We start from the raw sequence: 17299 nt of genomic DNA on the forward strand, positions 1-17299 counted from the left end.
GGGGCTCATCGTGGTCCAATTCTGTGGACCAAGGTGAGAAAGTATAAACGGCACCCATGCTGATATTATAGATGACAGATCAAGTAGAGATCAGAGGACCAATCTGTCAATGGTGTGATAGGTTCTATCAATGAGGTGATAGTGGATCCCAACTTTGCTAGAAACACTTGCAACCTCTAGAAAACTAAATCTGTGCTGACAATGCACTCAGCAACAGCATCTGCCTTAGGAAAATGATCAGCTGTCAGGTGGGAGTTTTTATTGTACTTTTCATGCTGTGCATGAATGAGGTGGATCAATGGCCGCTCAAGATCAGCCTCAGGTTGACAGATGTGGTTCCCGAGCTGCATGATTCCCGTAGGTTAAAAAGACGCTTAAGGGTCTGACAAGTACTTCACAATGATCTAAATTACCTTGGCCGCCTCTGCTGCGACGTCATACGCACCCGAGGGAAAGGGGCGTGGGGGCGGGATGACGGCGGGTTCCTGACCCCCTCCAAGGTTTTTCAAATTTCCCTCCCGACCTGCCTCCAATCGCGCTCGCACGGACGCCAGAAAATTCCGGCCTATGTTACTATTCACGATGGAATTGGCCCTCTTATTAAGCGGGTCGTTTGCCACAGTTCTTGCAATGTTCAGCCGATCCCACCAGCATTATCCCCTGCAGCTGTCAAGTGCCGCATTTTGCAACCCCCCCACCATCCGCTTGCAGGTGCCTATGATGCACCCATACTGATACAGGCGATCGATTGATTGGCTTTAATGGAAGTCTAATCGTATGTGTGTAAAATGGACTGACACTCTGATCCTGTTAATTTCTCGCCAAGTAGCTTAGGTTAAAATTATCCCTCATGTTTGATAGGACAGTTTGGCTTTAAGATGGGTGACAATCAATAACTCATATTTTCCATTAAGGTCTTGCACTTATTTCCCATTAATCATATGAAGCGTTTACCTGAAGGTTTTTCTATAGCTTTGATAAAGCTGGACCATTACCAACAAATGCATGTCAGTATCTATTTAGCAAATAACTTATTTTCCAACAATATTTTTATTCACATCTCAGAAGTGCACTGCAAATCATTAGTAATTGTTTTGAGTGGCGCAATATATAGCAAGCTTTTACTTACAATAGAAGGCTGTCTAAAATATAAAGTACTACACATTTTTTACATTTAACTGACTGAGTACAATTCAAAGGATCAAAAAAGAAGTAGACATCAGTCGTACACAGCTTAGATTATTCAGTTAGTGGCATTAAATATAACGGCTGTAGATTGCTGTTTTAAATTTTAAATTTCTCTTCCAGTACAAATATCCTTTAATAGCCATCCACTTAAGTGATGTCGACTATATTAGCAATGTCAGTGGTAGCCTGAAATGGTAAATGTGTCTTTTAATTAGTCACTGGGACTTGTTCTATGCTGTTTTACCAATCATGTGGTAAAAATGGTAATAACTGACTTATGCTAATGTTCAGTAATTGCTGTGTTCTAATTAAATAACCTAGCATTTCACAGCGCAGCATATTTGCAGTTCTTTCAAAGAATAAATGCTTGCAGAAAGAAGCTCCGCTGACAAAATGTCATGGATGGGAGGGTGGTCATTTCTACGCAAATACATCAATAAGTTTTCTAATATTTTCTGTTCTCAGGCACCACAGCTTTGTACTTGTTCCTAATTATGCATCCAGCCATCACCAGTAATTTCCCCAACCCAAAGACCTTTGAAGAAGTGCAGTTCTTCAATGGGAATGCTTATCACAGGGGAATTGACTGGTAAGATAAGAGATCAAGCAAAGGGCTTTTTTTATAATGAAGGAAGTCTTTATTAGATCTGTGAAGGTATTAATTATTTGTTTGTAAGCTTGAGTTCTATGTTGGGCCTCCATGATGATGGAACATTTCTGTGGATTCCAAAGATTTTCAAATTATTTTACAAAGGTACATTAACATGTAACCTCAAGATTATGTAGTTCTGTTATAAAATTAGGCAGCCTGATAGCAAAACAAATGAATTGGCATGCTAATGTGCAGTAACATGGCCCAGTAAGTCAGCAGTTTCTGTCTGTGATTTCCCCACAAGGTGAGTTTTTGAAATCAGCGAACCAATCAACCTGTGGGGTTTTATGCAATTTAGCAGCCAATTCAAAAGTCACATTGTCAAACATCAGAACTATAGAGAAATACAGAAATGGAAAGAAAGAAAATGAAAGAACTTGCATTTATATACAGCCTTTTTACACTTCAGGCCGGCCCAAAATGTTTTACAACCAATTAAGTTGTTTTTTATGTGTAGTCACTGTTGTAATATAGGGAATGCAGCAGCCAAATTGCGCACAGTATGATTCCACAAACAGCAGTGTGATAATGACCAGATAATCTGTTTTTTAGTGATGTTGGTTGAGGGATAAATATTGGCCTGGACACCAGGGAGAACTGCCCTGCTCTTCTGACCAATTCCGCAGGCGATGGAGACAAACAGGCCCAGCCAAGATAAGTCTGGAATTATTTTTGTAGGGCCAGGATGAGAAGGACTGTTTCTCCGAGCCCCCAAAAAATCTGGGCCGCTGTTGCCCCGGGACCGTCGCACTCAACTTGCTGCTGGACGGGGTGGCCCGATAGTGGGAGGCCTCAATCCGGCCAGCTGCATTGAGATGCTCATAATAATGCTGGTGCCTCAGAATTGTGCCCACCACCTTGTCGCGGTTACAGGCGATCAGCCGGTGCACTCTGCCAGTCAGTCATCCAAAAGTTAAAATCAATCCAATGGGTTGACTAGCCTCTTTCTGTGCTGTATCATTCTATGACCCCTATCTGCCTCCACTGCCGGCCCGAGCCAACCCATTCCATGAGTTCACCAACTTCTGCATAAAGTAGTTAAATCAGAACTGTCTGTGCTCCTGCCCTTTACTAAGCTTGAGCCAGTGTCCCCTGGTTCTGGAGTTTGTGGCAATTCAAACAAATCATTAGGTTTCAATTCATCAAATTCCCTTAAGAATCTTGAATATTGGAATAATATCTTCCACGAGCCTGCTCTCCTCCAGAGTAAATAATTTCAGACTCTTCAATCTGTCCTCATAGTTCATATGCCTTAAGCTAGGTGTCATAAGAACATAAGAACATAAGAAATAGGAGCAGAAGTAGGCCATTCAGCCCTTCGAGCCTGCACCACCATTCAATGAGATCATGGCTGATCTGCCTCAACTCCATTCGCTGGCCCTATCGCCATATCCCTTGATGTCCTTACTAGTCAGAAATCTATCGACTTCTGTTTTGAATACAGGAAACTTTGTGTAATCTGGAGGCTAAATGTCCGGCAAGCTCGAGCCACCGGCAAAAATCAGGAGCCGTTTTGTTAGGTTTTTTTTCTTCTCGTGGCTTTTTTTTCAACAGTAAGGCTATGCAAAGTCTCTCTGAAGCTGTTGCTAAGCAACAGAGACGCTTCCAAGGTACGGTCGACTGTTTAGAAGCTGTTGCTAAGCAACAGTGTTTGTTGCCAGATACGGTCCGCATGCTTCAACATTAACGCTGGTTTGTTCGGCAGTTTTGAGGGAACGGCAACAGCTCGGTCCCGTCGGTGCCGGATAGCACAAAGTTTCCTGTATACCCAATGACTGAGCCTCCACAGTCCTCTGGGGTAGATAATTCCAAAGATTCACCACCCCAGAGGCAAAGATTCACCACCCAAAGATTCAGTTGTGTTGCCTTCAATACCTAGTTGTCGTTGCTATACTATGGTGACCATGACAGTGCATAATACTTTAGTGCCTTATACAGTCTCATTGCCAGATGATGGTCTTGGAATGGCCAGGGTGATTCCAAAGGGAGTCCATCTCAGGAAATCTCAGGCGTGCAGCCCATGATTTTCTATCCGTTAAAACTAATGGACTGCACAACCGCAATTTCCCAGGGTGGAAATGCTGGATCGCAGAACTTGATCTGTGGCAGAGGCAAAAACAACTTAACAAAACTGGGGGGGAGATGAAATATGATTCCATAATCAGTAACATTGAGGTATTGCTGTTTGCCACAGAATTTTCAGAAACAAAATCGACTCAACTCCATTTAAATGCATTTACAATATTGCGTGTAGTTTGAGGCACACTACCTCCAAAATAACATTGCTGCATTTGTGAGGAGTCAGAGATAAGTACCAAAGGTGATGCTCGGACCTGTGGTGTATGTAACCTGTTCCACCTTAAGAGAACTACCTTAAGAGATGTACTACTTTCTCTTGGCTGCTGTATACTGTAATACCGGTGGTGACCACACCGGTATATAAGTGTTGTGTAGGGATTTGCTGGGCAGTTCAGCCCTGACCTCCGAATAGTAAAGACCTGTTAAAAGTTATTCTTGTTGTCTGTGTCCAGTGATTGATCCTAAGCATAACTGGGACACACAGACTCAACAGTGGCGACGAGTCCGATCTTACCCTGCGGCAGTTTTACATCCAAGGCAGCTTCGTCCTCAGAACGGGCGTCGAGAAGAGGCATCCGCCCTCATCATCCTGCTGAGCACCATCGCACGGGAGGCATCGAGAACCCGGGTTAAAAAGGAAAATCCTGACCACGAAGCCCTCCATCAGCGACAGGCAGTGATCATCCCTTCTACCACGGTGGTGGGTAAGCCGATCAGCGACACGAGCAGAAAGTCGGCCGCGTTGGCTGTGGAGTAGGGGAGGGAAAACGGAGGAATAAGGGCGGAGAACTTGACCACGGCCGGTAAAAAGGGCCGGGCTGCAATCGAGGCCGAGAGGCGCAGCGACTGGGGCAGCTTAAAGCACGAGAGCCGCAGAGAACTCAAACGCAGCCGGTGTAAAGGACCGGGCTGCAAGCGGGGCTGCGAGGCAAAGCAGCGTCGGGGAATTGAGAACCGCTGGGGAGGCGAGAACGGCAGCAGCAAGGCAATCGCCATTGCAGCCAGCGGGGGAAGAAGGCAAACGCGGGAATCCGCCATTGTAGTCGGCGGGGGAAGAAGACGAGTGCGGGAAAGACCGCCAAGCGCGGGAAGCCGCCATTTTAGTAGGCGGGGGAAGATGACAAGCGCGGGAAGCCGCCATTTTGAGAAAAAGAAAAATTAAAAAACTTGCAAGGATGCCTAAACATGGGAACATTAATACCTTTGATAGCGATATCGAAGATTGGACCACGTATGTAGAACGCATGGAAGTTTATTGTAAAGCAAATAAGGTACCAGATGATGAGAAAGCACTAACCTTATTAAGCTCAATGGGTGCGAAGACATACAGGCTATTGAAGCACCTTCTATCACCAAATAAACCGGCGGATCAGACTTTCGCGAATATTGTTACTGTCCTGAAAATCATTTAAACCCCACGCCGCTGATGATAGCGGAACGATTTAAATTTTACAGAAGAACGCAGCTGAAAGACGAAAGCAACGCTGAATTTTTAATTGAACTGCGTAAGCTATCGAAGTACTGTCAGTTTGGAACAGGACTAGCAGATGCGCTGAGAGATAAATTTGTGTGTGGATTGTTAAAAGAAGGAACACAAAAGCGACTGCTTGAGGAGAATGATCTTACGCTTGATAAAGCTGTCACTATTGCAGCATCGCAAGAAGCCGCAGCGAGAGGCACGGCGGAAATGCAGCTACGGTCACCGGAACTCAGCACCAATCAAATGGTCTTGGGTACAGTAAAATGTTATCGTTGTGGAAAGACAACGCACGATCAGAACCAGTGCTGGTTCAAAAATCAGGAATGCAGAAAATGTGGCAGGCTTGGTCACATAGCTAAAGTATGCCGGTCAGGAAAGAAGACCAGCAACAAAAAGTCACCGCAGGAAAAGTACAGAAAGGTACACAAGGTGACGGAGAACAGTTCGAACGAACAGAAGTCAGATTCAGACTCCAGCAGTAATGAACTGGGTAGTCTAAGAGTACACAATGTTGGTAAGGAAGCAGACCTCCAAACAATTTGGGTCACACTTCAGATAGCAGGAGTCCAAGTGAAGATGGAATTGGACACTGGATCGGCATTGACGGTCATGAATAAGCAAGATTGCAAAAGGTTATTCCCACATATTCCCCTACGGGATACGGAGATTGTATTGAAAACATACACGGGGCAAAGAGTATACCCCATCGGGAAGATAGGGGTAAAGGTGGTCCACAAGGGCAAAGAAAGCCGAGGAATGGACTTATATGTGCTACCTGAGGGAGGTCCACCTGGGACGGGAGTGGATTAGGAAAATAAATATGGACTGGCATTCCTTAAAAGCACTAACGGTAGATTCCGGTAAAAAAGATGTCAAACCTAAACGATTGTCCAGAATATTGGACGATGCTAAAGAGGTGTTCCAACAGGGACTGGGAACACTGAGAGGAATTACGGCAAACATCAAGGTTGAAGAACATGCAAACCCAAAATTTTTCAAAGCCAGACCGGTACCTTATGCGATACGACCTGCTGTGGAAGCTGAGCTGGAAGGGCTAGAACATTCAGGAGTACTGTCTAAGGTAGACTGGAGTGAGTGGGCTACGCCCATTGTTCCCGTCATGAAGCGTTCATCGAGCAACAAGCCGGGGGAACCGGGGAAGGTTCGCATCTGTGGAGATTTCAAGATCACTGTTAATCCGGTGCTTCACATGGTGCCGTATCCGCTTCCGCGGATTGAGGATATCTTCGCTTCGTTGTCTGGCGGGAAACACTTCACCAAGATAGACCTGGCGCAGGCGTACTTACAGATGGAAGTTGAGGAAGAGTCACGCCAGTATCTCACGATCAACACGCATAGAGGCTTGTACCGGTATAATAGACTGGTTTTTGGAGTGGCATCGGCTCCAGCAATTTGGCAGAGGGCCATGGAGCAGGTATTACAGGGAATTCCAGGCACACAATGTTACCTGGACAATATTCTGATTACAGGAGATGATGACGAGGAACACCTTGCAAATTTGGAACTGGTGCTCACCAGATTGAAAGAATATGGACTTCGAGTTAATCGCCAGAAATGTGAGTTCTTTCAGAAGCGGATCTCGTACTGTGGTCATGTCATTGACCAGGAGGGGCTTCATAAGTCTCCTGACAAGATCGAAGCTGTTGTGAAGGCTCCCGCTCCGGATAATGTATCCCAGTTGAGGTCGTTCCTAGGGTTGATTAACTATTACCATAAGTTTCTGCCAAATTTATCCACGGTGCTGCACCCGCTGAACGCTCTTTTGCAGGAGGGAGTACAATGGAAGTGGAGCGAGGACTGTAAGAGGGCCTTTCGCAAAAGCAAGGCATTGATCACCTCAGAGGAAGTGTTGGCTCACTTCAACCCAACGCTGCCTATTCGTTTGGCTTGTGATGCTTCTCCATATGGTATTGGGGCAGTACTCTCACACAAGTTGCCAAATGGCCTGGAGAGGCTAGTCGCGTTCGCATCCAGATCATTGACCTCCGCGGAGCGCAACTATGCTCAGATAGATAGGGAGGCTCTCAGCCTTGTGTGGGGAGTAAAGAAGTTTAATCATTACCTGCAGGGCCAAAAGTTTATGCTTCTGACAGACCACCAGCCGTTGGTATCCATTTTTAACCCTAAGAAGGGTGTTTCGGTGATGACAGCACAGAGACTCCAGAGATGGTCCCTTTTCCTAGGGGCACATCAATATCAGATTGAATTCAAAGGTACAAAGTAGCATGGTAATGCTGATGGGCTGTCGCGCCTGCCACTACCTACAGAGGAGGAGGCACCGACGGTTGACCCTGTTGAGTTATTTCACTCGACCATCATCGAATGTTTACCAGTCACCAATGCAAGTATTGAAAGAGAAACCAGGAACGACCCGACACTGTCCCGGGTCTACGAAGTGACAGTGAAGGGATGGCCAGCACATGGTGATCCACTGTTACCGGCATTCTCAGCAAGACGAGAACAGCTGTCCGTCTGTCAAGGAACATTGATGTATGGAACAAGGGTGATTATTCCTCCTAAGTTAAGAGAGCGAGTTCTAAAGGAACTGCATGAAGGTCATCTGGGGGGAGTCAAGATGAAAAGCCTTGCTAGGGCTTATGTGTGGTGGCCGGGTAGCGACCAACAGATAGAGGATCTGACGAAAAGCTGCTCAGGGTGCCAAAAAGTGCAAAATGCACCTCCGATTGCACCGCTGCATCCATGGGAATGGCCTTCAACCCCATGGCAACGTGTACATATTGACTTTGCTGGTCCATTCATGGACTCCATGTTTTTAATTGCGGTGGACGCACATTCTAAATGGCCAGAAGTGATTAAGATGACTACCACTACCTCGGAAAAGACGATCGCGGTGCTAAGAACGATATTTGCAAGAAATGGATTGCCAGAACAAATATGTTCAGACAATGGACCGCAGTTCGTGTCAGAAGAATTCCAGAAATTCATGAAGAAGAATGGGGTGAAACATTATACCTCTGCCCCATATCATCCGGCTACAAACGGGTTGGCCGAGAGATTTGTACAAACATTCAAAAAAAGCAATAAAGGCCATGAGCGAAGATCAGATTCCACTACAACACAAGGTGGACAAATTCCTACTGGCATATCGAAACGCCACTCATGCAGTGACAAACCAAAGTCCTGCCATGATGTTCTATAACAGGAGGTTGCGGTCCAGGTTGGACTTGTTAAAACCAAATGTGCGGAGGGAAGTTGAAAACAAACAGTTCCAGCATATAAATAACAAGACCACTCGGAGTTTCGAAATAGGACAACCAGTGTTAGCCCGGGACTATAAAAATGAGAAATGGCAATCTGGAACAATTTGGGCCAGACAAGGACCCCTGATGTACACGGTAGATATTGGTGAAAATGTAATACGGCGTCATGCTGACCAACTGGTAGAATCGAGAACAAGGGTCGAACCCATGGTTACGGCAGAGACAACCGTGGAAGAAGTTAGTGAACCTGAAGCATCTACCTCAGAAGTGAATGTACCTGATGATGATGTCCAATCCATAAGAGACCAACTAGATGAGTCACCCCAACAACGAGAATCAGAGACCCCTGAAAGGCGTTATCCAACTCGAATCAGGAGGCCTCCTCAGAGACTGAATCTTTGAACTGTTTTGCATGAAGTTGTATATATATATATGTTATTATGTTATGTTAAATGGGGATATAACTGTTAAGCTAAAAAGGGAGGATTGTGGTGTATGTAACCTGTTCCACCTTAAGAGAACTACCTTAAGAGATGTACTACTTTCTCTTGGCTGCTGTATACTGTAATACCGGTGATGACCACACCGGTATATAAGTGTTGTGTAGGGACTTGCTGGGCAGTTCAGCCCTGACCTCCGAATAGTAAAGACCTGTTAAAAGTTATTCTTGTTGTCTGTGTCCAGTGATTGATCCTAAGCATAACTGGGACACACAGACTCAACAGGACCTAGGGCTCAAATTTATTCAGAGAGACTTAGACTAAACTTATTTTCATTGGAGAAAAGTTAACGGGGGGGAAATGTTGCAGGTCTTTAAAATAATGAGAAGCATAAATAGTGAAGAAGTATACAGGCGATTTAACTTTGACTGTGACCTCAGAACTAGAGGGCACATACAAAATTAACAACCCTCAAATAAGATTAGATACTGTGAAAAAAAAATCCTTTCAGAGTAGTGGAACAGACTCACAGCAAAATGAGTTGGCCCCGCGTCAACTAATCCTCCCTCAGAAAAGAAATGGAAAAAATTTCTGGTTAGAATGGGATTGATGGCTGTGGGGATAAGAACAGACGGAGATAATCAAATACTGCATGGAACACAATGGTTCCTATGTAGCTGTGACCAGGGTTGAATAACACAAACGTGGAATGGAAAGATATTCTCGAGTTTCATTTAATTAATTTTGGGATCATTGAAATATTTTGCAGAAGGTTCCCTCAACAGATTAAATAGGTACAATAAATTCTATGGTAGGGTAGACTGAACTTTTTAAGTGTATGCTTTCTTATGTTATTACGAGTGTTTCAACATAATTTAATTTTAAGTGTGAAGCAGATATTCCTTAAAGAGAGCCGCCAATTATATTCCACAATGGTTCTCCTGATCATCTATTGTAACTTTGGCAGAAGATCTGCAGAAACCCCAGAGGAACTGCGCGAACCCCAATTGTCTGGGATTCCTGTGGATCTTCTGCTAAAGTTAGAATGGACAATCAGGAGAACCCCCCTGAAAATTCAACACCAGAGTGTCACCTTCCAGGATTCCTTTTCAAAATCAAACAATGACCTGTGTCAGCATCCTTTTACTTTGTCCATTTCAGTTGATTCCTGTTGAGTCCACGTAGACTCACCCATCCCATTTCCAAGTGTTTCCCCAGTCTATCTAGCAACTTTGAGTTCAATGCAGTTCTGTGTCCCTTGAGGTGGGTGTGTTCAGCCCTAGCTATCTAATTTGAAACTTAAAGACATATTGGGGGTAACATTGACTTTGAACGATAATGTAAAATGGGCACTAGTGAATTGGCAGCCCATTTTACATCACTCCCGCTTTTCATTTGCATTGACTTCAATGATGTCTACTCTGCTGCTCGATGAGATCGGCGGGAGGCCTGATCAATTTTCGTGGTTGGGTCCACTTACATTGAATAGCTACCAGTGTTGATCATGCTCCTTATAGGCAGTTCATCAATTGGGAGGGCAGGTAATCCAAAAGGCCAGCCAAATTTGATTGAGCCTGCGGCAACACCTCGATGGGAAGTGAGACAGAGCAGCAGTTTTACCAGCAGGGAAGTTTTTACAACACCTACAGCAGCCTTTGAGGCTCGAAGCACACAAGCAGCTGCAGTAAAAATAAGCTTCAGCCCTGTTTACAACTTTGCCTGACTAACTAAGAACCCTTTTTAATACCACGGGAAATGGCTGCATCCCAACCCATAGTTTGTGGGTGGGTTGAAGAACTGACAGTAACAACGCGGGTAGAGATGACAATGTCATTTGACTCCAATTTACATATATTAACGAGGCCCCCGCCTATTTCCGGCAGAAATCATAGAATCATAAAAACTTACGGCACAGAAGAAGCCATTTGGCCCATTGTGTTTGTGCGGGCTGAAAAAGATCTATCTAGCCTAATCCCACTTTCCAGCACTTGATCTGTAGCCTTGTAGGTTACGACGCTTCAAGTGCATATCCAAATACTTTTTAAATGTGATGAGGGTTTCTGCCTCTATCAACCTTTCAGGCAGTGAGTTCCAGACCCCCACCACCCTCTGGGTGAGAAAAGTTTTCCTCAACTCCCCTCTAATCCTTCTACCAATTACTTTGTCAGCTGTGGCTCAGTGGGTAGCACTCTCGCTCCTGAGACAGAAGGTTGTGGGTCCACTCCCGGGACTTGAGCACATAAATCTAGGCTGACACTCCAGTGCAGTGCTGAGGAAGTGCTGCACTGTCGGCGGTGCTGTCTTTCGGATGAGACGTTAAACCGAGGCCCTGTCATAGAGTCATAGGCCTAGAAATTGGGTTGGGGCGCCAAAGTGGCGCAAAAGTCGCCTGAGCGCAGGATTTAGCGCAGCGTTCGAGGCTTTAGCGATCATCAGATATTCAGTTTCATTGCCCCTCGAGGGACACGGGGCGAGGCTCAATGCGCTCCGCGTCCCTCTTAGGGCGCTGAAACTGAATATCGCAGCGCAACGTGCCGCAGCGCCACACGCTGTGGCACGGCACGCTGCGATACTGCAGGCCTTCCTCCCACTGTTAAGGGAGAGGTGCCTGCAACAGCGCGATCCCCGCTCGCGAGTGCCGGCAAATGAGCCCGGCACCCAATTTCTCCCCCATAGAGTCATAGAGTTATACAGCACGGAAAGAGGCCCTTCAGCCCATCGTGTCTGCGCCGTCCATCAAGCGCTGTCCAATCTAATCCCATTTTCCAGCATTTGGTCCATAGCCTTGTATGCTATGGCATTTCAAGTGCTCATCCAAATGCTTCTTGAATGTTGTGAGGGTTCCTGCTTCTACCATCCTTTCAGGCAGTGAGTTCCAGATTCCAACCACCCTCTGGGTGAAAAAGATCTTCCTCAAATCCCCTCTAAACCTCCTGCCCCTTACCTTGAATCTATGCCCCCTTGTTATTGGCCCCTCTACTAAGGGAAAAAGTTCCTTTCTATCTACCCTATCTATGCCCCTCATCATTTTGTACACCTCAATCAGGTCCCCCCTCAGCCTTCTCTGCTCCAAGGAAAACAACCCCAGCCTGTCCAGTCTTTCTTCATAGCTGAAGCGCTCCAGTCCAGGTAACATCCTGGTGAATCTCCTCTGCACCCTCTCCAAAGCAATCACATCCTTCCTATAGTGAGGCGACCAGAACTACACACAGTATTCCAGCTGTGGCCTAACCAGCGTTTTGTACAGCTCCATCATAACCTCCCTGCTCTTATATTCTATGCCTCGGCTAATGAAGGCAAGTATGCCATATGCCTTTTTAACTACCTTATCCACCTGTTCTGCTGCCTTCAGGGATCTATGTACATGCACACCAAGATCCCTCTGATCCTCTGTCTTACCTAGGGTCTTACCATTCATTGTGTATTTCCTTGCCTTGTTAGTCCCTCCAAAATGCATCACCTCACACTTTTCAGGGTTAAATTCCATTTGCCACTGTTCCGCCCATCTGACCAACCCATCTATATCGTCCTGCAGACTGAGGCTTTCCTCCTCGCAATTTACCACCCCACCAATTTTCGTGTCATCTGCGAACTTACTGATCATACCTTTTACATTCACATCCAAATCATTAATGTAGACCACAAACAGCAAGGGCCAGCACCGATCCCTGCGGTACCCCACTGGACACAGGCTTCCAGTCACAAAAACAACCTTCCACCATCACCCTCTGCCTTCTGCCACTAAGCCAGTTTTGGATCCAATGTGCCAAGGCACCCTGGATCTCATTGGCTCTTACCTTCTTGACCAGTCTCCTATGCGGGATTTTATCAAAAGCCTTACTGAAATCCATGTATACCACATCCACTGCACTACCCTCATCCACACACCTAGTCACCCCCTCGAAAAATTCAATCAAGTTAGTCAGACATGATCTTCCCTTGACAAAGCCATGCTGACTATCCCTGATTAATCCTTGCCTCTCCAACTGGAGCCTAATTCTGTCCCTCAGAATTTTTTCCAATAATTTCCCTACCACTGATGTTAGGCTCACTGGCCTGTAATTCCCTGGTTTATCCCTACTACCCTTCTTGAATAATGGTACTACGTTAGCTGTTCTCCAGTCCTCTGGCACATCCCTCGTGGCCAGAGAGGTTCTGAACTGGACATAAAAGATCCCATGGCACCATTTCGAAGAAGTGCAGGGGAGTTATCCCTGCCGTCTTGGCCAATATTTATCCCTCAATCAACATAACAAAAAACTCCAGATTATCTGGTCATTATCATGTTGCTGTTTGTGGGAGCTTGCTGTGCGCAAATTGGCTGCCGCGTTTCCCACATTACAACAGGGACTGCACTCCAAAAGTACTTCATTGGCTGTAAAGCGCTTTGAGACGTCCAGTGGTTGTGAAAGGCGTTATATAAATGCAAGTCTTTCTATCTTTAATTCTATGTCCCCTGGTTAATGACCTCACTGCGAGGGGAAATAGGTCCTCACTATCCACTCTATCTAGGCCCCCAATAATTTTATACAGCTCAATTAAGTCTCCCCTCAGCCTCCTCTGTTCCAAAGAAAACAATCCAACTTTTCCACATAGCTAAAATTCTCCAGTCCTGGCAACATCCTTGTAAATCTCCTCTATACCCTCTTAAGTGCAATCATATCCTTCCTGTAATGCAATGACCAGAACTGTATGTAATACTCTAGCTGTGGCCTAACTAGTGTTTTATACAGTTATAGGATAACCTCCCTACTGTTACATTCCATGCCTTGGTTAATAAAGGAAAGTCATAGAGTCATAAGCCATAGAGTCATAACGGCACAGAAGGAGACCATTCTGCCCATTGAGTCCGTGCCGGCTCTCTGTAGAGCAATCCAGTCAGTCCCATTCCCCCATTCTATACCCGTAGCCCTGCAAGTTTATTTCCCTCAAGTGCCTATCCAGTCTCCCCTTGAAAAAATGGAGTGTCTCCACTTCCACCATTTCCATGGGCAGCGAGTTCCAGGTCCTCACCACTCACTGTGTAAAAAAGTTTTTCCTCACGCCTCCCCTGTATCTCTTGCCCAAAACCTTAAATCTGTGTCCCCTAGTCCTTGTACCATCAACTAGTGGGAAAAGCCTTTCCCTGTCTAGCCTATCCAAACCCGTCATAATCTTGTAGACCTCGATCAAATCACCCCTCAACCTCCTTTGCTCTAATGAAAACAAATCCAGCTTCTCCAAACTGTCCTTGTAGCTAAGATCCCTCATCCCCGGAACCATTCTGGTAAATCTCCTCTGCACCCTCTCAAGGGCCTTCACATCCTTCCTAAAGTGTGGTGACCAGAACTGGATGCAATACTCCAGTTGTGGCCTAACCAGCGCTTTATAAAGGTTCAGCATAACTTCTCTACTTTTGTACTCAATACCTCTATTTATGAAGCTCAAGATCGCCAATGCTTTGTTAACCACTCTCTCAATATGTCCTGCCACCTTCAGGGACCTATGCACATTAACTCCCAGGTCCTTCTGTCCCTGCACACTCTTTAAAACTGTGCCATTAAGTGTATATTGCCTCTCCCTGTTCCTTCTGCCAAAATGCATTACCTCACACTTCTCTGTATTAAATTCCATCTGCCACTTGTCTGCCTACTCTGCTAGCCTTTCTATGTCCTGTTGCAGTCGATTGGTATCATCCTCACTGTTTGCCACACCCCCAAGTTTGGTGTCATCAGCAAATTTAGAAATTCTACTCTGTATTCCAATATCCCGGTCATTTATATATATCAAAAAAAGCAGTGGCCCCAGCATTGACACTTGGGGAACACCACTGTCTACCATTCTCCAATCTGAAAAACAGCCATTTACCACAACTCACTGTTTTCTGTCCTTAAGCCAATTCCTTATCCAAGCTGCCATGGACCCACCTATTACATGAGCCTCAATTTTGTTGACCAGTCTTTTAGATGGTACTTTGTCAAACGCCTTCTGAAAATCCATGTAGACAACATCCATTGCATTCCCTTCATCAATCCTCTCTGTTACTTCATCAAAAAATTCCATTAGATTAGTCAAACACAATCTACCTTTTACAAATCCGTGTTGGCTCTCCTTAATTAGCTTAAACCTCTCCAAGTGCCCATTAATTTTTTTCCTTGATTATTGTTTCTAAAACTTTACCCACTGATGTAAGAAAACTACTAGGCACTTGGTCTAAGTGTTAAACAATGCTTTAATCAACTGTTTTACAACATGGAGGTCTAGTTGTGTCCCTCACTAGTTCCTGTTAAGAATGTCCTGCACAAGCTGGGCCCGTGCCCGAGTATTTATACTCTCCCTGGACAGCGCCACCCGCGGGCCGCTCAGTTGGTTCATGTCACCCACCACTGATGTTAAACTGACCGGCCTGTAGTTACTAGGATTGTCCTTACACCCTTTCTTGAACAATGGTGTCACATTTGCCACTTTCCAATCCTCAGGCACCTCCCCCACATCTAGGGAAGATTGGAAAATTATGGCAAGCCCTTCCACTATCTCCTCCCCCAATTCCCTTAGCAACCTGGGATGCAAGCCATCTGGACCACTCTAAGCATACCCAGCCTTTCTAGTACATTCTGTCTATCAATTTTCACCCCTTCCATTGCTTCTACCTTTTCCACTTCTACCAATATTTTGGCAGCATCCGCCTCCTTAGTAAACACCGATACAAAGTAATCACTGAGTATTCTAGCCTCGTCCTGCGCCTCTAAGCATATATCACCTTCTTTGTCCCTAATAGGCCCTACCCCGCCTCTTACTACCCACTTACTGTTTACATGCCGGTAGACGATTTTTGGGTTCTCTTTTATGTCAACTGCCATTCTACTCTAATATTCTCTCATTGCCAATAATATTTTCATCTTTACTTCCCCTATGCCTTTTTAATTGCCTTATTTGCCTGTCCTGCTACCTTCAGGGATCTGTGGACATGCACTCCAAAGCCCCTCTGTTCCTCTATGCTTCTCAGTATCCCACCATTTATTGTGTATTCCCTTGCCTTGTTTGCCTTTCCCAAATGCATCACCTCACACTTCTCCAGATTGAATTCCATTTGCCACTTTTCTGCCCAACCTACCAGTCCATTGATATCTTCCTGCAGTCTACAGCTTTCTTCCTCACTATCAACCACACAGCCAATTTTTGTATCATCTGCAAACTTCTTAATCATGATCCTACATTTAAGTCTAAATCATTGATATGTACCATGAAAAGCAAGGGACCTAGTATTGAGCCCTGTGGAACTCCAGTTGAAACAACCTTCCAGTCGCAAAAACACCCATCGACCAATTCCCTTTGCTTCCTGCCGCGAAGCCAATTTTGGATCCAACTTGCCACTTTCCCTTAGTGTCAGCCATGGCTCAGTGGGTAGCACTCTCGCCTCTGCATCAGAATGTTTTGGGTTGAAGTCCTACTCCAGACACTTGAGCATAAAAATCTAGGCTGACACTCCAGTGCAGTACTGAGGGAGTGCTGCAATGTTGGAGGTGCTGTCTTTCGGATGAGACCTCAGGTGAACATAAAAGATCCCATGGTACTATTTCAAAGAAGAGCAGGGGAGTTATCCCTGGTGTCCTGGCCAATATTTATCCCTCAATCAACATCACTAAAACAGATTATCTGGTCATTATTACATTGCTGTTTGTGGGAGCTTGATGTGCGCAAATTGGCTGCCACGTTTCTCACATTACAACAGTGACTACACTTCAAAAAGTGCTTCATTGGATGTAAAGTGTTTTCGGACGTCCAGTGGTCATGAAAGGCACTATATAAATGCAAGTCCTTGTTTCCTTCCTTCCTTCCTTCCTTCCTTCCTTCCTTTTACCATGCGGGAGAACGTCATCCTCACTTTGCTCCTCTTCAGAGCTCAATCTCTGGATACTGTGAGCTCCCTCCTCGCTGCCAGTCACCAAAATTATTCCATTCATTTTACACCAAATTCTCAATCATTTGAAATCAGGCTTCCAATTGTTAGAAACCATTTTTAAATGTTAGCTTTCCAGCCAGTTGAAGTAATATCAGTATATTCAAGAACCATCAGATCATGTCCAAAACCGTTCACAGGAGTAAAAATGATACACAAACATTTTTATACTTATTTTAAGACTTTCCCTGCCATTCTTATTTTGCACAACATTACCTGACTAAGATGATTGGTGGGCAGTTCAGCCAATCACCTTGTCATAGCACAGATAAGGAATTC

General features: G+C 45.2%; 1 protein-coding gene across 2 annotated transcripts in view; it reads left to right on the forward strand.

Annotated features, from left to right (window-relative positions):
• Positions 1-17299, forward strand: part of ndst3 (N-deacetylase/N-sulfotransferase (heparan glucosaminyl) 3) — a 453737-nt gene that overhangs the window by 410055 nt on the left and 26383 nt on the right. For both annotated transcript variants that reach the window (XM_085962751.1, XM_085962758.1), the window contains exon 9: positions 1654-1777. In XM_085962751.1, coding sequence (XP_085818877.1) covers positions 1654-1777 — 124 coding nt within the window. The remainder of the gene's footprint in view (positions 1-1653; positions 1778-17299) is intronic.

Source organism: Somniosus microcephalus, chromosome 2 (genome assembly GCF_052327205.1).
Source record: "Somniosus microcephalus isolate GS21.2 chromosome 2, FLI_Smic_1.0, whole genome shotgun sequence".
NCBI lineage: Eukaryota > Metazoa > Chordata > Chondrichthyes > Squaliformes > Somniosidae > Somniosus > Somniosus microcephalus.